We start from the raw sequence: 15,572 nt of genomic DNA, 5'->3' as shown, positions 1-15,572 counted from the left end.
TGAAATGGTGTACATGTCGAGTGACCACCGTTAAAAGGAGCGGGTAACGATCGATCTTCGCAGCGCTCTTGAGGTAAAACATGGAGCCTTCTGAAGAACCCTTTGCCAAAAATTTCATCCACACTTCTTCTAGCAGCCTCTCGCTTGTCAACAAAACAGTCATTGGCGTCTATTCGTCGGAAAATTATGGGTTTGTTTGCTTTAAGAATCCACAGATATATATACTGTCTAAAATAGGAAATGTACAGACAAGTACAGTCGTTTTCTTTTTTCATGATCTTTTCTATACCAAACGATAGCCTCAGATCGACTGATGTCTGTTTTTCAACGGCGTATTGAGCTGACATTAAGTCTGCTAAGGCTCTTGCCCGTCCAAGCTCTATAACGTAAATCGCTTCATCAGCGTTCTCAAGAGCACATAACAATGCACCAAGCTTCCTGTAAGGAGAAACAGTCTCTCCATCAAAAAAAGATATCTTAAACTGGTCATTATCTCTCAGGTAATTTCTCATAACCTCGCACTTTTCAATGCTTGAAAAAAGATTTGAAATAGCTTCATGAACATTTCCTTCTGCTAAAATGTCAGAAGATAGGCTGGCATAGTTTGTACATTCAGTTTCAACGTCGTTGATCTCTTTACTCAAAGCAATAGCTTTCGTGTGAAATTCTCTAGCCTTAGTAAGTTGACCAAAATAACGATAAACATTTCCCAAGTTTCCATAATCTATTGCTTCTCCTTGTCTGTCTCCAATTTCTTTCCTGATAGCAAGTGCTTTCTGAAAATGTACTTCAGCTTTTTCATATTCACCAGTAGATCGAAACACAGTTCCTAGGTTTCCATAGCATAAGGCCTCTCTATTTCTATCTCCAATTTCGTTTCCAATCACGAGTGCTTTCTGAAGATATTGCTCAGCCTTGGCAAATTCACCAACAGATAGAAACACGGCTCCAAGGTTTCCATAACAAGAGGCTTCCCCATTTGTGTCACCAATTTCTTTTCTTATCATAAGTGCTTTTTCAAGATATTCTTCAGCCTCGTCGTATTTACCAACAGAAGCAAACACAACTGCCAGATTTCCATAACAAGTAGCTTCACCTACCCTATCACCAATTTCTTTTTTTATCACCAGTGCTTCTTCAAAACATTCTGCAGCCTTGTCGTACTCACTACGAGATCCGAAAACAGTTCCTAGGTTACTGTAACACGCGGACTGATCTTTTCTGTCTCCAATTTCTTTTGCGATTGCAAGTGCCTTATGCAGAGTTTCTTCAGCCTTCCCATATTCACCAAGATATTGAAACACAGATCCTAGGCTTGAACAAAACGAGGATTCTCCTTTTCTGTTACCCACTTCTCTACTAATCATAATTGCTTCCTGGAGGTATTCTTTAGCCTTAAAAAATTTACCAAGGGAATGAAACACACATCCTAGAATGCCGTAACATGAAGCAGCTACTTCTCTGTCACCTATTTCATTCGTGATCGCAAGTGCTTTCTGAAGATATTCTTCAGCCTTGTCATATTCACTGAAACACAGAAACGCAGTTCCTAGTTTTACATAACATGATGCTTCTCCTTTTTTATCAGCAATTTCCTTGCTGATAACAAGTGCTTTCTGATAATACTCTTTGGCCTTGGCGTATTCATCAAGATCAAGAGACACATTTCCTAGAAACGCGTAACAGTTTCCCTCTTCTTGCCTATTGCCAGTCTCAACCATTATGCTGAGTGCTTTCTCGCAAAGCTCTTTTGCTTGTTGATATTTACTTTGACTTTGGTACAATTTGGCCATTTGCAAGGTTATGATCCCTTCTTTGGTTCTTTCACCCTGTCTGCGGAGTATTACCAGAAGATTTCTGCAGCATTCTATTGCACTTGTGTAATCAAAGATATCGCTGTACCCTTTCACCATTATAGTATATATTCCTCTGTAAGATAAATTTACAAATTCTTGTTTTTTATCGAGCGTTTTGTTGCTGAGGAGTATCAAACATTCCTTGCATAGCATGATAGCTTTCAGGACACGCCCAGTGTTGAGAAGGAACATGGCAATGCTCATACCGATAAAAAGTTCGTCTCTGATAACACCCGTTATGTTGTCCATGACAGTGTTTCCTGCGGGAAAATAAAAAAAGAAAGACTTTTTGTTCACTTAACGTTGTAAAACGAACGAAAAAATCAGCAATGGAATTAAAGGACTGGTTATTCTCCAAAGAGGCGAGTATATTTATGTGATTTTGTGGACAAAACCGGCTTTGCTGTTTTGCAAGAAATTGTTTTTCTTGCAGTGTTGACACTGCAACTTGTTTACACTTTAGCTACTGCTAACTTCAAAGCACTCTTTAAGTTACTGCTAACTTCAGAGCACTCTCTTGAGCTCATTTTTTCGGTCCATGTTCATTATTTCCCTTGGAGTTTTTAAGTCTCAGGTAAAAATAATAGTCAGTCGAACAGACGTCTCGCAACACTTTATTGTTGGTATAAACTACTGACAAGTGTTTCTTGCATATATTTCAAATTTTAGCATTTATTTGTGACAAACTTGACAGAGAACAAACGCAAATACTTAAAAGAATAGGATACCTGTATAACAAAGATTAAGATGTGTGAGTATTTTGACTGAAAGTCTCTTCAAAGAACGTTAAAATCGAATGTAAAACTGAAGTGATTTCATTTTAATCAAAACAAAGCTTACGCAAAATATTTATATATTTATTCGCTTGTTTGTGCAAATTTTTAAAGATCGTTCTTTAGTTTTTGTCTGGGTCAATTCCAAAAGCAATCATCCCCCCCCCCCCCCTACCCGGGCAAACCCCTGAACATTTGACTTTTGACCTGATCAAATTCCTCGTTATATGGGCTGATTTCGTGGTCAAATGCCTCACTGGTTGGAGCTGAAAAGTGATCGTGTTAGTTTTTTTTTGTTGTTGTTGTTGTTGTTGTTGTTGTTTTTTTTTTTTTTTCCTTTGTATTCGATAGCTCTGGTATTTGACGAGAGAATCATCAAAGAAATAGTTTCACAAGTACGGCACATGGAATAAACTCCCGAAAAAAATTACGCATGAATGCATCCCAATTCATCCCAGTGCATCCCAATTCCAAATCTTTGCAATGGTTTATTTCTGTTATGGTATCCCTTCTTATTTAAGCATTTATTATACTTATTTCTTTTTTTTTTTTTCCATCTGTATTATGTCAACAGGTGAAGCTAATAAAATAAAAAAGTTAACAAATAAAGAAGCCTCGACTGTGCTCTGTTCTGTTGTAAAGCACGCAGGAAGCGGCCGAGAGCACGAAAGAAGTCACGAGACGTAGTCGAGTGTTTCTCCCTACTTCTTGATTGCTCTAGCCGCTCCCTAAGTTCTATACAACAAGACAGAGCACAGTCGAGGCTTCTTTATTTGTTTTATGATAAAGAATTCTTTAATTTCCCCCCGCATTCAACCTCATTTTCAAAACCAACTTCATTTTTCGAACGAACAGATCTGGCGTCAAAGTGCATCTATACTCTGATAAAGCACGCTAAAATAAGCCAATCACATTGTTAGAATGTTTCAAATGATCTGATTGGTTGAACAACTCGAAAGCTGTCAGACATGTCAAAACAAGGCATCAAAGTTTACAAACTTTGCTCAGCTCGAATGTAACGCCAGTGACGTTAGCGCTTCTTCAGTTTTTCCATTTAAAAATCAGGATGGAAAAGTAAAATGTTCATTGAAATCCGGTGGATTTGTGGCTCATAAAAAAAAGGGACGTCATCAACATGGCAACTCGAAAACAAACTGCTTTTTAAAGCTGTTTAAAAAGCTTGCGGCAGGTAATAAACCAACTGCTGCGCTGTGTTTTGTGAATGAACAACAGTCGAATTTACGGGAGCAAGAGGATTGCTCGAACTGTTAGGAAAAGGGCTGCTGTGACTGCTGTGGCCTCCCACTCAATGCTCCAGAGAGGATATCTGAACAAGCTGTTAGTTGTTCACTCGAAGGGCGAGCGTTGTAATTTCTGAGGCTTGCTTCACTGCGGTGAGCGGAGGTGGCCATGATGCGGAGTGATAGAACTTGCACCGAAAATGTATAGGATCTTGTAAGCTTATATATTTGTGTATTTGCTAGCTAATTAAATTTTCAGTTCTCTCAATTTTTTGTTTGACCTTTTTGTACGAGAATATAGCTAACGAGCGTTCACGGGACCTTTTAACACTGTTTTTAAGCTTGTGACATTTTTACATCTTTCGTTCTAAAACTTGAGCTGTCCATTTTATGCCGGCTATGTTTGGTGTTTATCGTCTCTGCCTTCGATGCAATTTCGACAAATTGGGCGGTTGACATGTTTGCAAATCTCTGTTTGTTTATGTTTCTACTTGGCTCTGTGTTTTAGTCGTTAACTTCTTCGGAAACTTCACTTTCAATCACCGTGTTATTTGTATTGGTTTTACCTCGCATGCGCACAGGATGGTCTATGTCCATTGAAGCTGAGAGCTCGTTTGCGTTTTCTAGGTTATAAAAGGCGTCTGGATCGAAAAATTATAATAATAATAAATAAATAAAACCGAGAGAGAGGTCCAGGCATTTCACAAACGGGCTGATAGCGTGACACCGTTGCTCCATGCATCTGTACTCTGATAAAGCACGCTGTCCGCTGTTTCAACTAATCAGCCCGCGCGTTATATCGAAATTTTATTATAAAATAAGTTGTTGAAAACTGCATCATTGTATAATGCAAATCCAGGGATTTGATTAGCTAAGCAGTCATGGTATATGAGTCATTAAACCATTTCCGAGGAATAGCGGCCATTAAACTCTCTACTGATGGTTTTTACAAAGCAAAATCAGCAAGATCTAGCAATATTTCTTTATTGTTTTTAATAACACAATTAGTTGGATATGAGATGATTATAGTTTTGGAACGAATTTCAAGATAGCTGGCACCAACTCTCAAATCAGCAATTTCGTCTCACTCTTCAAGATGTTTTGTTTGGAATAATAACTAAACCAAGGGAAACTGTTTCTATGGGACTGTAGCAGAACCCAGATTCGACCCAAAATCCAAGCATTTCAAGGTAAAATAGTCATCAAATATAAAACCGAAAGAAAGATCAATAACACAAACTTCTTTAAGAAAAAGTGGGTACTATCCCCAGTTTAATTGAAGAATTGCATTACAAACAAGAAGCTGTTTCCAGCTTATACTCGGGCCATATTTGACTGTGTGGTGCGTAAAGCCTACAATCTTTTAACAGTGATAACCTCCAGCATCGCCAATCCCTCCAGATAGATAGCCTGTGCGCAAGCTCTCTTGGGGGTGGATCCTCTTTTCCCCTCCCGCCCCCCACTGTACCCCCAAGAGAGCTTGCTCGCAGGCTACCAAATAGATAGATACAGAGATATAGTGAAGCAATAAGTAACCAGCAGATAGAATTGCATATCTTGCAGTCAGAATGAAATAGAGGGGAAAACGACATTTGTCATACGAATGCTGTTTTATAATCGCCGGGCTTTAATCCTTACGTTGTCACCTTTCGTTTAGAGACAGAAACCATTTGTACGGTCCTAATATGTATGTGACGCCGAGTCAATGACGGATCGTAATTTTCGGTATGATATAGACCGGGGGGGGGGGGGGGGGTTACTCCGTTATGTGACCTTAACGGAGACGTGCGGCCCGATAGGGTATGGTTTTCAGGGTGTTTTGTCTTGAACGGGTCATCTATTTCATCACTTTCTGTCTTAAACAGGGTATCCCTACATGACCTAATGGCTTAAACAGATTATGATTGCCAATGCATTAAAATACAGTAAAAAAAACTAGTGTATTCTTATTTCATTCTAGTCTTAAACAAGGTGTGATTTTGGGTTTAATGTCTTAGAAAGAGCCTGAAAATTTTGAATTCTGTCTTACACGGGATAGGGAAATCGGAGAATTTTGTCTTAAATTGGGTCAGGGTTTGAACGCCCGGGCCGCACCTCCCTACTCAAGCATCTGTTGAGCAACCCCCCCCCCCCCCCCCGTCGGGATCTAGAGTAACGTTACGCATCACGCATACGTTTATATCCTTGTACGTTTTTCAATGTTTCGCAGTTTGTATTTTTAAATGAAATTCAGGGGAAAGCATTTGTTATTCACCTTTCATTTGAAGACAGAAACCGTTTCTACATTGATTGTTTCTCTATAGTAAACGTAAGACATCTTTATCTATCTTGGCCCGCGAGGTCACAGACTGATTTAGTGGCCAAATTTTCGGTTAAACAAAACTAACCTTGAGGCACTCAGGTTAGCCTAAAAAACACTCCGGTTAGCCTAAATAACACTTAGGTTAGCTTAAATAGCTCCCCGGTTAGCTTAACGGTTAGCGGTTTATGTTGGGGTTGTTCATGCCTCGCATGCCTCGCATGTTTTGTTCATGCCTCGCACGTCTGGCTCGCATATTGTAAACACTCCTCACGGCCCGAAAAAAAAGAACGCGACCGAGAATTTAAAGAATTTGATAACACGACAGAAAACGTAACTCGTACCAGCCGAGTACAAAAAACGAGACCGAAAACAATAACTCGTGGCCCGAAGTCTTATCTCTCGGCCCATCGCGACCCCAAAAAGAAAAAAAGAATTTGATAATGCCACCGACACCTTAACTCGGTCCGCCTTACGGCCCGAGTAATAAACGTTTGTGTGGTATTTACAACCATAAGTGCAACTGTAACGCATTGTAAGTCTCTTTTTCTCTTTACTTCGTCAGTAGTAGTATTCAATTTTATATTGTAACTATTATGCGTAACTGTATATTGTAAGTGATCTTTTTTTTTAAATAGTCATCAAATATGAAACCGAGAGAAAGATCAATAACACAAACTTCTTTAAGAAAAAGTGGGTACTATCCCCAGTTTTAATTGAAGAATTGTATCATAAATAGACTTATGTGGTATTTACAATCATAAGTGCAACTGTAACCCATTTTAAGGACGGTGCCTACTATTGTTACTGCGCATACGCTCTGCGTATCTCGAGATACTCGGGTTTCCTATGGGTGGTGCCCACTAATGCAGGGATAATTTTGCGCGGTTTAAAACTATACGGAGAAAGCAGAACTTAGCAAGTGCTTTTGGTATCTCAAAAGAAAATTGGGCGTAACCATGCATTTTTTAGAGATAATTAAGCTTCAAGTTAGGAAAAAATCCCATACATTGCTTTATATTTCGGCGCTTTTCAGAGATATTATTGCTTAATTATCTCTGAAAAATGCGTGGTTACCCCCATTTTCTTTTTGGATTCCAAGAGGCCTTGCTAAGATCCGTTTTTCCCGCATAGTCATAAACCGCACAAAAATACTTCGGTATTAGCACAGGTAGCCCAAGCTCGAAATATGAGCGCTAGTTACGCATCGGTTGAAAAATATAAGGATTTGTATGGGAGAAAAACGGTTTATTTTAGGGGCTAAAAATATGAACGAATTTTTAAATAAAAATCACCCACCTTACTTTTCTTGTGTATTTCTTGCCTCCTATGTGGTTTTTAGGGCGATTTAGCGCGATTCCAGTGAGTTTTAGTTCCATCGCTCTCTCTCTATATATCCTTATAGAGAGAGAGCGATGGAACTAAAACTCACTGGAATCGCGCTAAATCGCCCTAAAAACCACATAGGAGGCAAGAAATACACAAGACAAGTAAGGTGGGTGATTTTTATTTAAAAATTCGTTCATATTTTTAGCCCCTAAAATAAACCGTTTTTCTCCCATACAAATCCTTATATTTTTCAACCGATGCGTAACTAGCGCTCATATTTCGAGCTTGGGCTACCTGTGGTATTAGTAGGCACCGTCCTTAAGTCTCTTTTTCTCTTACTTCGTCAGTATTAGCATTTAATTTGATATTGTAACTATTATGGTAGTATTAGAAGTAACTTTTAAAGGGGCAGTATCATGGGAGAGCGAAGGGAGATATCATGATTTTTGGCCAAAATTCACTAAATGTAAACTTTGAACACTGCGTTAATTAATTTCTCAATCGCTAATTTAAAGAAATATTAATAGTGATTCTAAGACGAAAGGTTGAACCAAAATATAGTACAACCGGCGATTTTAGTGCGTTACAACAGCGAAATTTGAAAACGTCCGCCAGACGTTTTCAAATTTGAACCCCTCTCCATCTTGCTCATCTGCTGGCGAAAATATCCGTAGATAGTTTCTTTGCATTCTGATAGTCTTTTAGTAGAATTTTGTCATTACATCTTGGCTGCTATCAAATGAATAGCGTCTTTTCGATTTTCAATGTGTTACTAAAAATAGTGTGATACTGTCCCTTTAAGTACAACTGTAACTCATTATAAGTCTTTTTTTCTCTTTACCTTGTCAGTAGTAGCATTTAATTTAATACTGTAACTACAGCCGAACCTCTCTTTGCGACCTCCTCTCGTAACCGATCACCTCTGATTGGCGACCACTTTTCCAAAATACCAAAAGTTTTCAAGTCAAATCACTTTAGATGGAACCTCTCGTAAGCGACCACTTAAATTTTCAGTTGTTTTTAACCTCCTGTAGCCGACCACTTGACACAAAATATGCTGTTTCGCTCACGGGTGGAAATTGCAAAATGTGTCGATGTAACATATTGACCCACATCATTACAGCGGACGACGTATTGAAATCTCACAGCCGGAGCTACCGGAAGTATCTCCCGAAATAGCTTAGCATTGAAACAATTGATAACATACACATGCACTATAGTGTACAATGAAATAAACTTTAATCAGGTTGAATCCCTTGTAGGAAGAAACTTTCTTATCTTGTAAAAAGCACGCTATACATGCATGACCGGTGATGACTCTCTCAACCTTGTATTGGTCAACAGAAAAATTGAGGCGATAAAGAACGACAACTGGATTATGTAAAAAACAAACAAACGCGAAAGTTATAGATGTTTTAAGCTTGAAATTAACATTGCATGAATGCCGTTTACTGTTTGCTCCTAAATCATAAAGAAAAGTTATTACTTTGGGTTTCGATAAGCACTGGCAAAAGGGTTTGGTCTCCGCAATTACCATATGTAAATCACCCGAAATTTAGGCACCCTGTGGTCTGACCTCTGGTAAGCGACCACATATGGGGTTGTCGCTCACGGGAGGTTCGACTGTATTATTATTATTATTTGTTTTATTTTTTGGCTTTGTTTTGTAAATTAGATTAGTATCTTAAGTTGGTGTTGTTAGTATTGTAAGTAGAGTTATTTTATAGTTAATAAAAAAATATTAAAAAAGTCTGCAGCGTCACGCCCCAGTAATGCTCTTAAGCCTTCCTTCGCATTCACTGTTCGATCTGTTTGCCATAGCGTAATTTTTTCACCATGAAGTCTCGAATTTCCACCGTTTAAATTGTCGATTACTACTTAGAAGTTATTCCTTCGATTTACCGCTTTAAAAGGTTTGTTTTCTCTCTGAAAACGGCTTAGTGGAGTCTTAAATTCACCCACGTGGCCGCCATTTTGAAAGAAAGCCTTTTCTTTCTAAGCCCCAGATCGTGGCTGACGTCATACAGGTAGGGATGAGTGGGTCCTTTACCTCGTGATAAACGCGCCGATAATGGATTTTGAAGGGGCCGTTTTTGTTGAAGACAATCAGAACAACGGATCATTTCTGGGAGTGAGCAGAGTTTAATCTAGGTTTGTTAAATAACTTAACGTGCAAATTTGTAGCAACTATGAAGAAGGAAAAAAGTGCCCTGCGGAATTTTAGGCACGGTATGCCCTAAGGGCATCCCGCGTAATTAATATGCACATTTGTCAGCTGCGATGAAAAAGATACCCGGCCGAATTTTCAACGCGGTCTGCCCTCGGGGATTAACATACGGAATTTTCAACGCGGTCTGCCCTCAGAGGATCCCGCATAAGAACTAACCTTTTATCCTTCACTTACTAGGCCTTCACACTGACAAAGTATGAGTTTAATCGATTTTTGGACCGTGGCCACATTTTTGGAATTTTCTTCGACTTTTACTGACATTTACTCTAATATTATAAAGTAGCATGGCGAGATTGTCCAATTTTGAGTATGAGACTACGTAAAAGTTTAGTATGGAAGTTTAGTTTGTAACTGTTTCAAGAGTTTGCATGGATGATAAATGCTTCTAGATCCTAACATTGAAGGATTGCGGAAATAAACACAGCAATCACTACAACGGATAATTGATCCTCAGTATATGTATTTGGGGCCACACTGTAGATTGCTAGGACGTACACAGGCTAATGTAATGACAGTATTTGTATCAGATAAAATCACCCCTCTATATATAAAGACGATGGCTCACCGTTCTACCAACTGTGCAAGATACCCGCCGCTGCTGTTCACCTGATCGATTGCAAATCGTCGGAAAATGTGCAGCGTCATCGCACGCGAACGTACACTGTAGCTTTGTGAAAGCCGCGAATGAGTAGAGCATATGAACGGAGCCAATAGAAGGTAAAATAACTATTTTCATACCTACCTTGATCTTCCTGTGCTACTGTCTACTTCTGTGAATGAATGGTTTCCAGACGGCAGGCCAAGAATTTCAAATGCAAAACACGGAATATGATCCACCAATTTAGTATTACGAAATTGTTGTCAGTCAGGTAAATTCAAGCTGGGAATTGTGTTACATAACAATGAGAGACCATTGCCGGAAACCGGATATCTGGTCACACTTCACCGATCTTTCTATCTTTTGGCGACGAGGAAATGATGTGAATGATTTTGACGGGATTTGTGCAACCGAGTATTAAAGGAGATTGTAACTGCGAGTGTTTATTAAAAAACGTATACAGTCCTCTGTTGAGTGACATATTTTGTACAACCGTCATGCAACGCTTCTTGTTGTGTGTGACCCCAAACTCCCAAAGACACCGCCTACTACGGCGGTATGCGTCACGACCCACAAAGGTTGCTGGGTAAAATATGGAAATGGCTCATTTGCCTCTGGTCACGACACAGGAAGCCCACACAAACGGTGTGACCGTTTGTATTTTGAATTTATAGAGGAAATGTACGGGAATGTCGAAAATCCTCGTATCACCGTACTAGATTGCGATAAATATTCTCATTTAACATCAAAATAAACGTATTTTAAACTTAAATGTTGTGCGTTGTCGTTCTTGAGGTTGAAGACGGCGATTTTAGCGATTCGAAGGGTTCGGCGTTGGACGTTCACTCGAATGACTATTAACGTCCAACCCCGAACCCTTCAAATCGCTAAAATCGCCGTCTTCAATCTCTTCTCTCTCGCTCCAGGGGGCGGGAAGATGAGAGACCCTGGGAACGAGGCTGGGTCTCTTCTCTCTCGCTCCAGGGGAAGGGAAGATGAGAGACACTGGAAACGAGGTTGCGCCTGGCCTACTACGAAAAATCCTCCCTTTTTACCAAAATTTGATCTGCTTTATTAAAAGGAATACAGTCAACTCTCTCGTAAGCGAGCACCCTTGGGGCCATCCCCAGAGATCCAGGGCAGTCAGTCGGGTAGAAGGGATTTTCATGGGCGAAAGTTTATTGTAAGAACGGCAGAGCAGAAAATTTTTCTGGCCAATCAAAAGCGGGGAATTCAAATGCTTCTGGAACTGGTTCAGGGGCTGTCCCGTTCTTACAATAAACTTTCGCCCACGAAAATCCCTTCTACCCAACTAACTGCACCTGGGTCTCCGAGGATGACTTGGGGCACGACAAAGTGGTCGCTTACGCTTACTAGTCTGGCTGTAAACTGTTATTATCTGTCAGCAGTCCGGGGTAGCGACATTTAAAATTGAACTTCTGTCACTTTTGAGTGATGATTCACTAACGATCATCCGTGATTGTGTTGGGTGGTCGCTTACCGGGAACAGAAAATAAAAGAATATGTCAAAAATCTGGCCTAAACAGCGGTCGCGGTACCTTAAGAAGTTTTAGTGGTGTTCGCTTCGATGACCTGGGTTGTGGTGCATCGCAGTGGTGGCGCAGATGTACCTGGGACGTGCCCCCGGTGAATTTAAAAAAGCGCGCTAAAAGGTTATTGTTTGGCGCTTTTTTCAACATTCCTTCAATAAACATGGATAGAACCCTGGTAATTCGTTGCCAGTTTTTGCTAGTTTTGTTGCTTGTAAGGAGATACATACGAAGAAAGCGTGAAGAAAAACGGAAGCGGAAGTTTTGGGTTCGCCCTATGCTTAGAGAAAGGAGCCAGCACGGACAGTATCATAATTTGTTTGCTGCGTAAGGCTACACGACAGGGAATATTTCTTCGGGTGAACAGAATGGTTAATTTGTCTTCTCGAGTTAATCTTCTTGTTTGGTAGATGATTTTTATTTTGGACGTAATGAATTGTGGGCTATATTTGCCTCTGGTACATCGCCGACCATCGCCGGTTCCGTTCACATAAAACATTTTTTTCGCCTGCGTTCCGAAAGAACCGCCGACCTGCCTGCGAAGTTGAACTCAAATCAACTTCGCGGGTTTGCCGGCGGCAAAGGCCGGCGATGGCTGTTGTTGCCGACGGCGTATGTTCTCATATGTAGGAACAGTATCCCAGGCAGTACCGGTGGCTGTGTCGCAGGTAGTTCGGCGGCATATGAGAACCAGGCTTAAGCCTGAAACAAGAAATAAAGAAGGCGAAAATTACAGCCGCGCGACTCTTGTGTCTTTAAGAAATGGCACTGAGAGATATCTAAACACACCACCACACAGTTTAGGTAAAAGGTTCACTCACTCTCACAACCCACGTTTTGTCCTCTCAAAACCAAATGCTTGACGCCAAAATTAAGCAGCTCAAACAAGAAGGCAAGCAAAACACCATGCACCAGCTAGCAATAGAAGAAGGAGACCTGGACAACCTCAAACCAAGTGAAGTTTTTTCACTCACCAAGCCGCTCTCCCATTTGAGAAATGTCTGGTTTCATGTTTCTCTGTTTTGGTGTCGTGCGGGCTTTGAAGGCCAGAAAAAACCTCAAGAAAACAGGCTTTGCGTTTGTGAGAGATGCAACAGGCTGCCCTTTCGTTGCGATGACGCACGATGAAACGACAAAAGACCATCCAGGGGGAATTTCCGTCAGAAGTGGAGAGCTTCGAGAGAAATGACCGAATGTACAAAACCACCTGTCCAACTCGGATGGCTATTCTACCCTGGAAGTCTTTCTCACAAAGCTCAATCCACGATGCGATGCACATAACCCTGTGGGCTAACGCTAGATTAACAGATCGAGGGATCATGGCAATTTCTGGCCACCGCAATGAAGCGAGGTTGCGAGGCTATCACAATCAGCCATCACGCCACCGGCTCTTTGCAAAGATAAAGGAGAACAACCATCTGCCGTTCAGCAAAGTAAAGCTACAAGAATTCCATTTCAGCAGCTGCCGTGTACAAGTTCCACCAGGAACATGAACAGCATCTCAACAGGAATGGCTCACCACAGCACAGTTGCGACCGGTCCACGGCCTACAGCAATATGTTCAATTCATGCAAAATCGGCAGCGTGAACATCACTTTTCATCCGAGTAACTGCTATCTGCTGATAAAAAGGATTCTTTCGCCAAGGCATTAACCTTTTTCAACCACATTTTTGTGAGAGTTAGAGACAGTAATTTAACTTAAAAAAACACTATCGTTCATTCGTTCAAACTGCGATTCCTCCTTCGGCGATTCAACCGGTTTATGCCCAAAATAGATCCCGATTTGTTATCGGTTCTCCCGCCTTACTGATGAATTTGAAGAGAATAACGACTTGATCAAGTTACAAAATAAAAAGCGTCGATTTTTGAGTGTTTTTGTCTTAGTAGTTATTTCATAAAAGCAATCAGACCGCACTTTCTAGGGGCTTACCAGTGTAATAAAACCACTTGGGATGTTGGGAGAACACTCGAAAAGCTTTCTCGTGTTCTCCCAACATCCCCCGTGGTTTTATTACGCTGGTAAACCCCTGGAAAGTGCGGGAAAGTATCACACAAATTTGCTGTCATTTCAAAATCCAAAAATGTTTGTCTGTCAGCAGAAACAACGAAAAAATTGTCAAGTTTGTTATAAATTATCACCCCAGTGCAATAAAACTGTCGATTAGTGCCTCTGGGTAGAGACAGAGTAGGCCGGTATGGACTGAAACTTGCAAATGTTAGGCTAATGTTTTCAAGTTCTCGCAAACAAAAATGCGCCAGAACAGATCACGAGTTGTTCCTTTCAAGAATTGAGTTGATTCCTTTCCTCTCGTCATTCTAGAATTATTTGGCAGCTGATTGACGTTCTTATTTCATCATTTTTAACAAGAGATATCAAAAAACCCATCATGATACTTCTCCTTTAAGTAATTGATACCAGGAGCCATAACAAGGAATGGAGACCGTAAGCGTGGGGCCCACACAACCCAATGTGTTGTACCAAAAAATCTATTTTTTAGAAAAAACTGCGCCATCCTTCTCGTCATAAACCCGCGCGGAATGCCGCGGATACAGGCAAATTTGCGTGGGGCTACTACCTTATGTGGGAAATGGCAGAGAAAGGTTCGGTTTCGACAAAATTATATAATTTTTAAATAAATGAAATAAATGTGCTGGTATATTTCAAGCCTGGTGAATGAACGAGAATGATGTGTTATTCTAGAAAGTGACACAGGCATGCTTTTTTTTGTCGAGTATGCCTGTGTCACTTTCTAGAATAACACATCATTCTCAATTTTTCAATACTTTGAATATAAAAATAACATTTTATTACCTTGTACACGTTTACGTTTCTCCGTCTAAACTTACTAAACCACAGGGGACAACTCCAGGAAATTATCCTGGCTGAGTAGAAAACATTAAACCTTACAGTACAAATATAAAAATATCCTCCTCAAAGCTGTTATACATAAACTTAAATTTCATTTGGGAAGTCAGTTTTAACCATTTATTTCAAATTGGTGGTATGTCCTTGAGAAGACGAGTTAAGGCCATCGTCTCAAGCGTTTTCAACGCGCTCACTGGCATGAATATTCGAAACTTCAACCCAATTTTGTAAATTGGGGAATCTTTTAAACGGAAAATCTTTAAAATGGGGAATCTTTAAAACGGGGAATCTTTAAAAGCGGGAATCTTTAAAATGGTATATCTTTAAAAGCGAGAATCTTTAAAACGGAAAATCTTTAAAACGGGGAATCTTTAAAAGCGGGAATATGGAACTTTGTGTCCGGAAATTGAGCATAAACCAATTAAATTAGCGAAAAACAAAATTCGCTTTGACTTGTAGCTTTCAAAAGGTGGTTTGGACGCTGGTATTCAGAGGTAGTTAGAAATTCGATCATTCATTGTACAGTATCTCAACATTCTTGGAATAGTTTTATAGCCAGCTCTATCACCTTTAATTTGATAGAGGGAGTTTAGGTATCTACAGTTGAACCGGACACGCTACATCGCTTGGACGCGAGACACCTCGAAGGTATACGGTAAGTGGGAATGTGTAAAATGAAGAAAGCGAAAATCTTTTAAAGCCAGAGTGAATAATCTTTAAAATGGAGAAACTTTAAAAGAGGATTCTTGCTCCAGCGAGGATCTTCTGTAGAGACCGAAAACCATTATTCTGCGGAAGTTTATCCAGTGTACCACGAAACAACCGTTGA

The 15,572-nt window shown here is 40.2% G+C and overlaps 1 protein-coding gene across 4 annotated transcripts in view; it reads right to left on the bottom strand.

The window, feature by feature from the left end:
* The window catches only part of LOC146487984 (uncharacterized), a 47,066-nt gene that overhangs the window by 4,721 nt on the left and 26,773 nt on the right, over nucleotides 1-15,572 (bottom strand). Inside the window, exon 4 of one of the 4 annotated variants that reach the window (XM_085125821.1) lies at nucleotides 29-2,116. The exons of the other annotated variants lie outside the window; for them this stretch is intronic. Within the exon in view, the coding sequence (XP_084981947.1) occupies nucleotides 29-2,105 (2,077 nt within the window). The 5' untranslated portion in view covers nucleotides 2,106-2,116. The remainder of the gene's footprint in view (nucleotides 1-28; nucleotides 2,117-15,572) is intronic. 4 annotated transcript variants of the gene reach the window in all.

This window comes from Pavona decussata, unplaced genomic scaffold (assembly GCF_977016875.1).
Source record: "Pavona decussata unplaced genomic scaffold, jaPavDecu1.1 SCAFFOLD_12, whole genome shotgun sequence".
NCBI lineage: Eukaryota > Metazoa > Cnidaria > Anthozoa > Scleractinia > Agariciidae > Pavona > Pavona decussata.
Note: the sequence above shows the minus strand (reverse complement) of the source record. Positions and strands in the feature narration are given on the sequence as shown.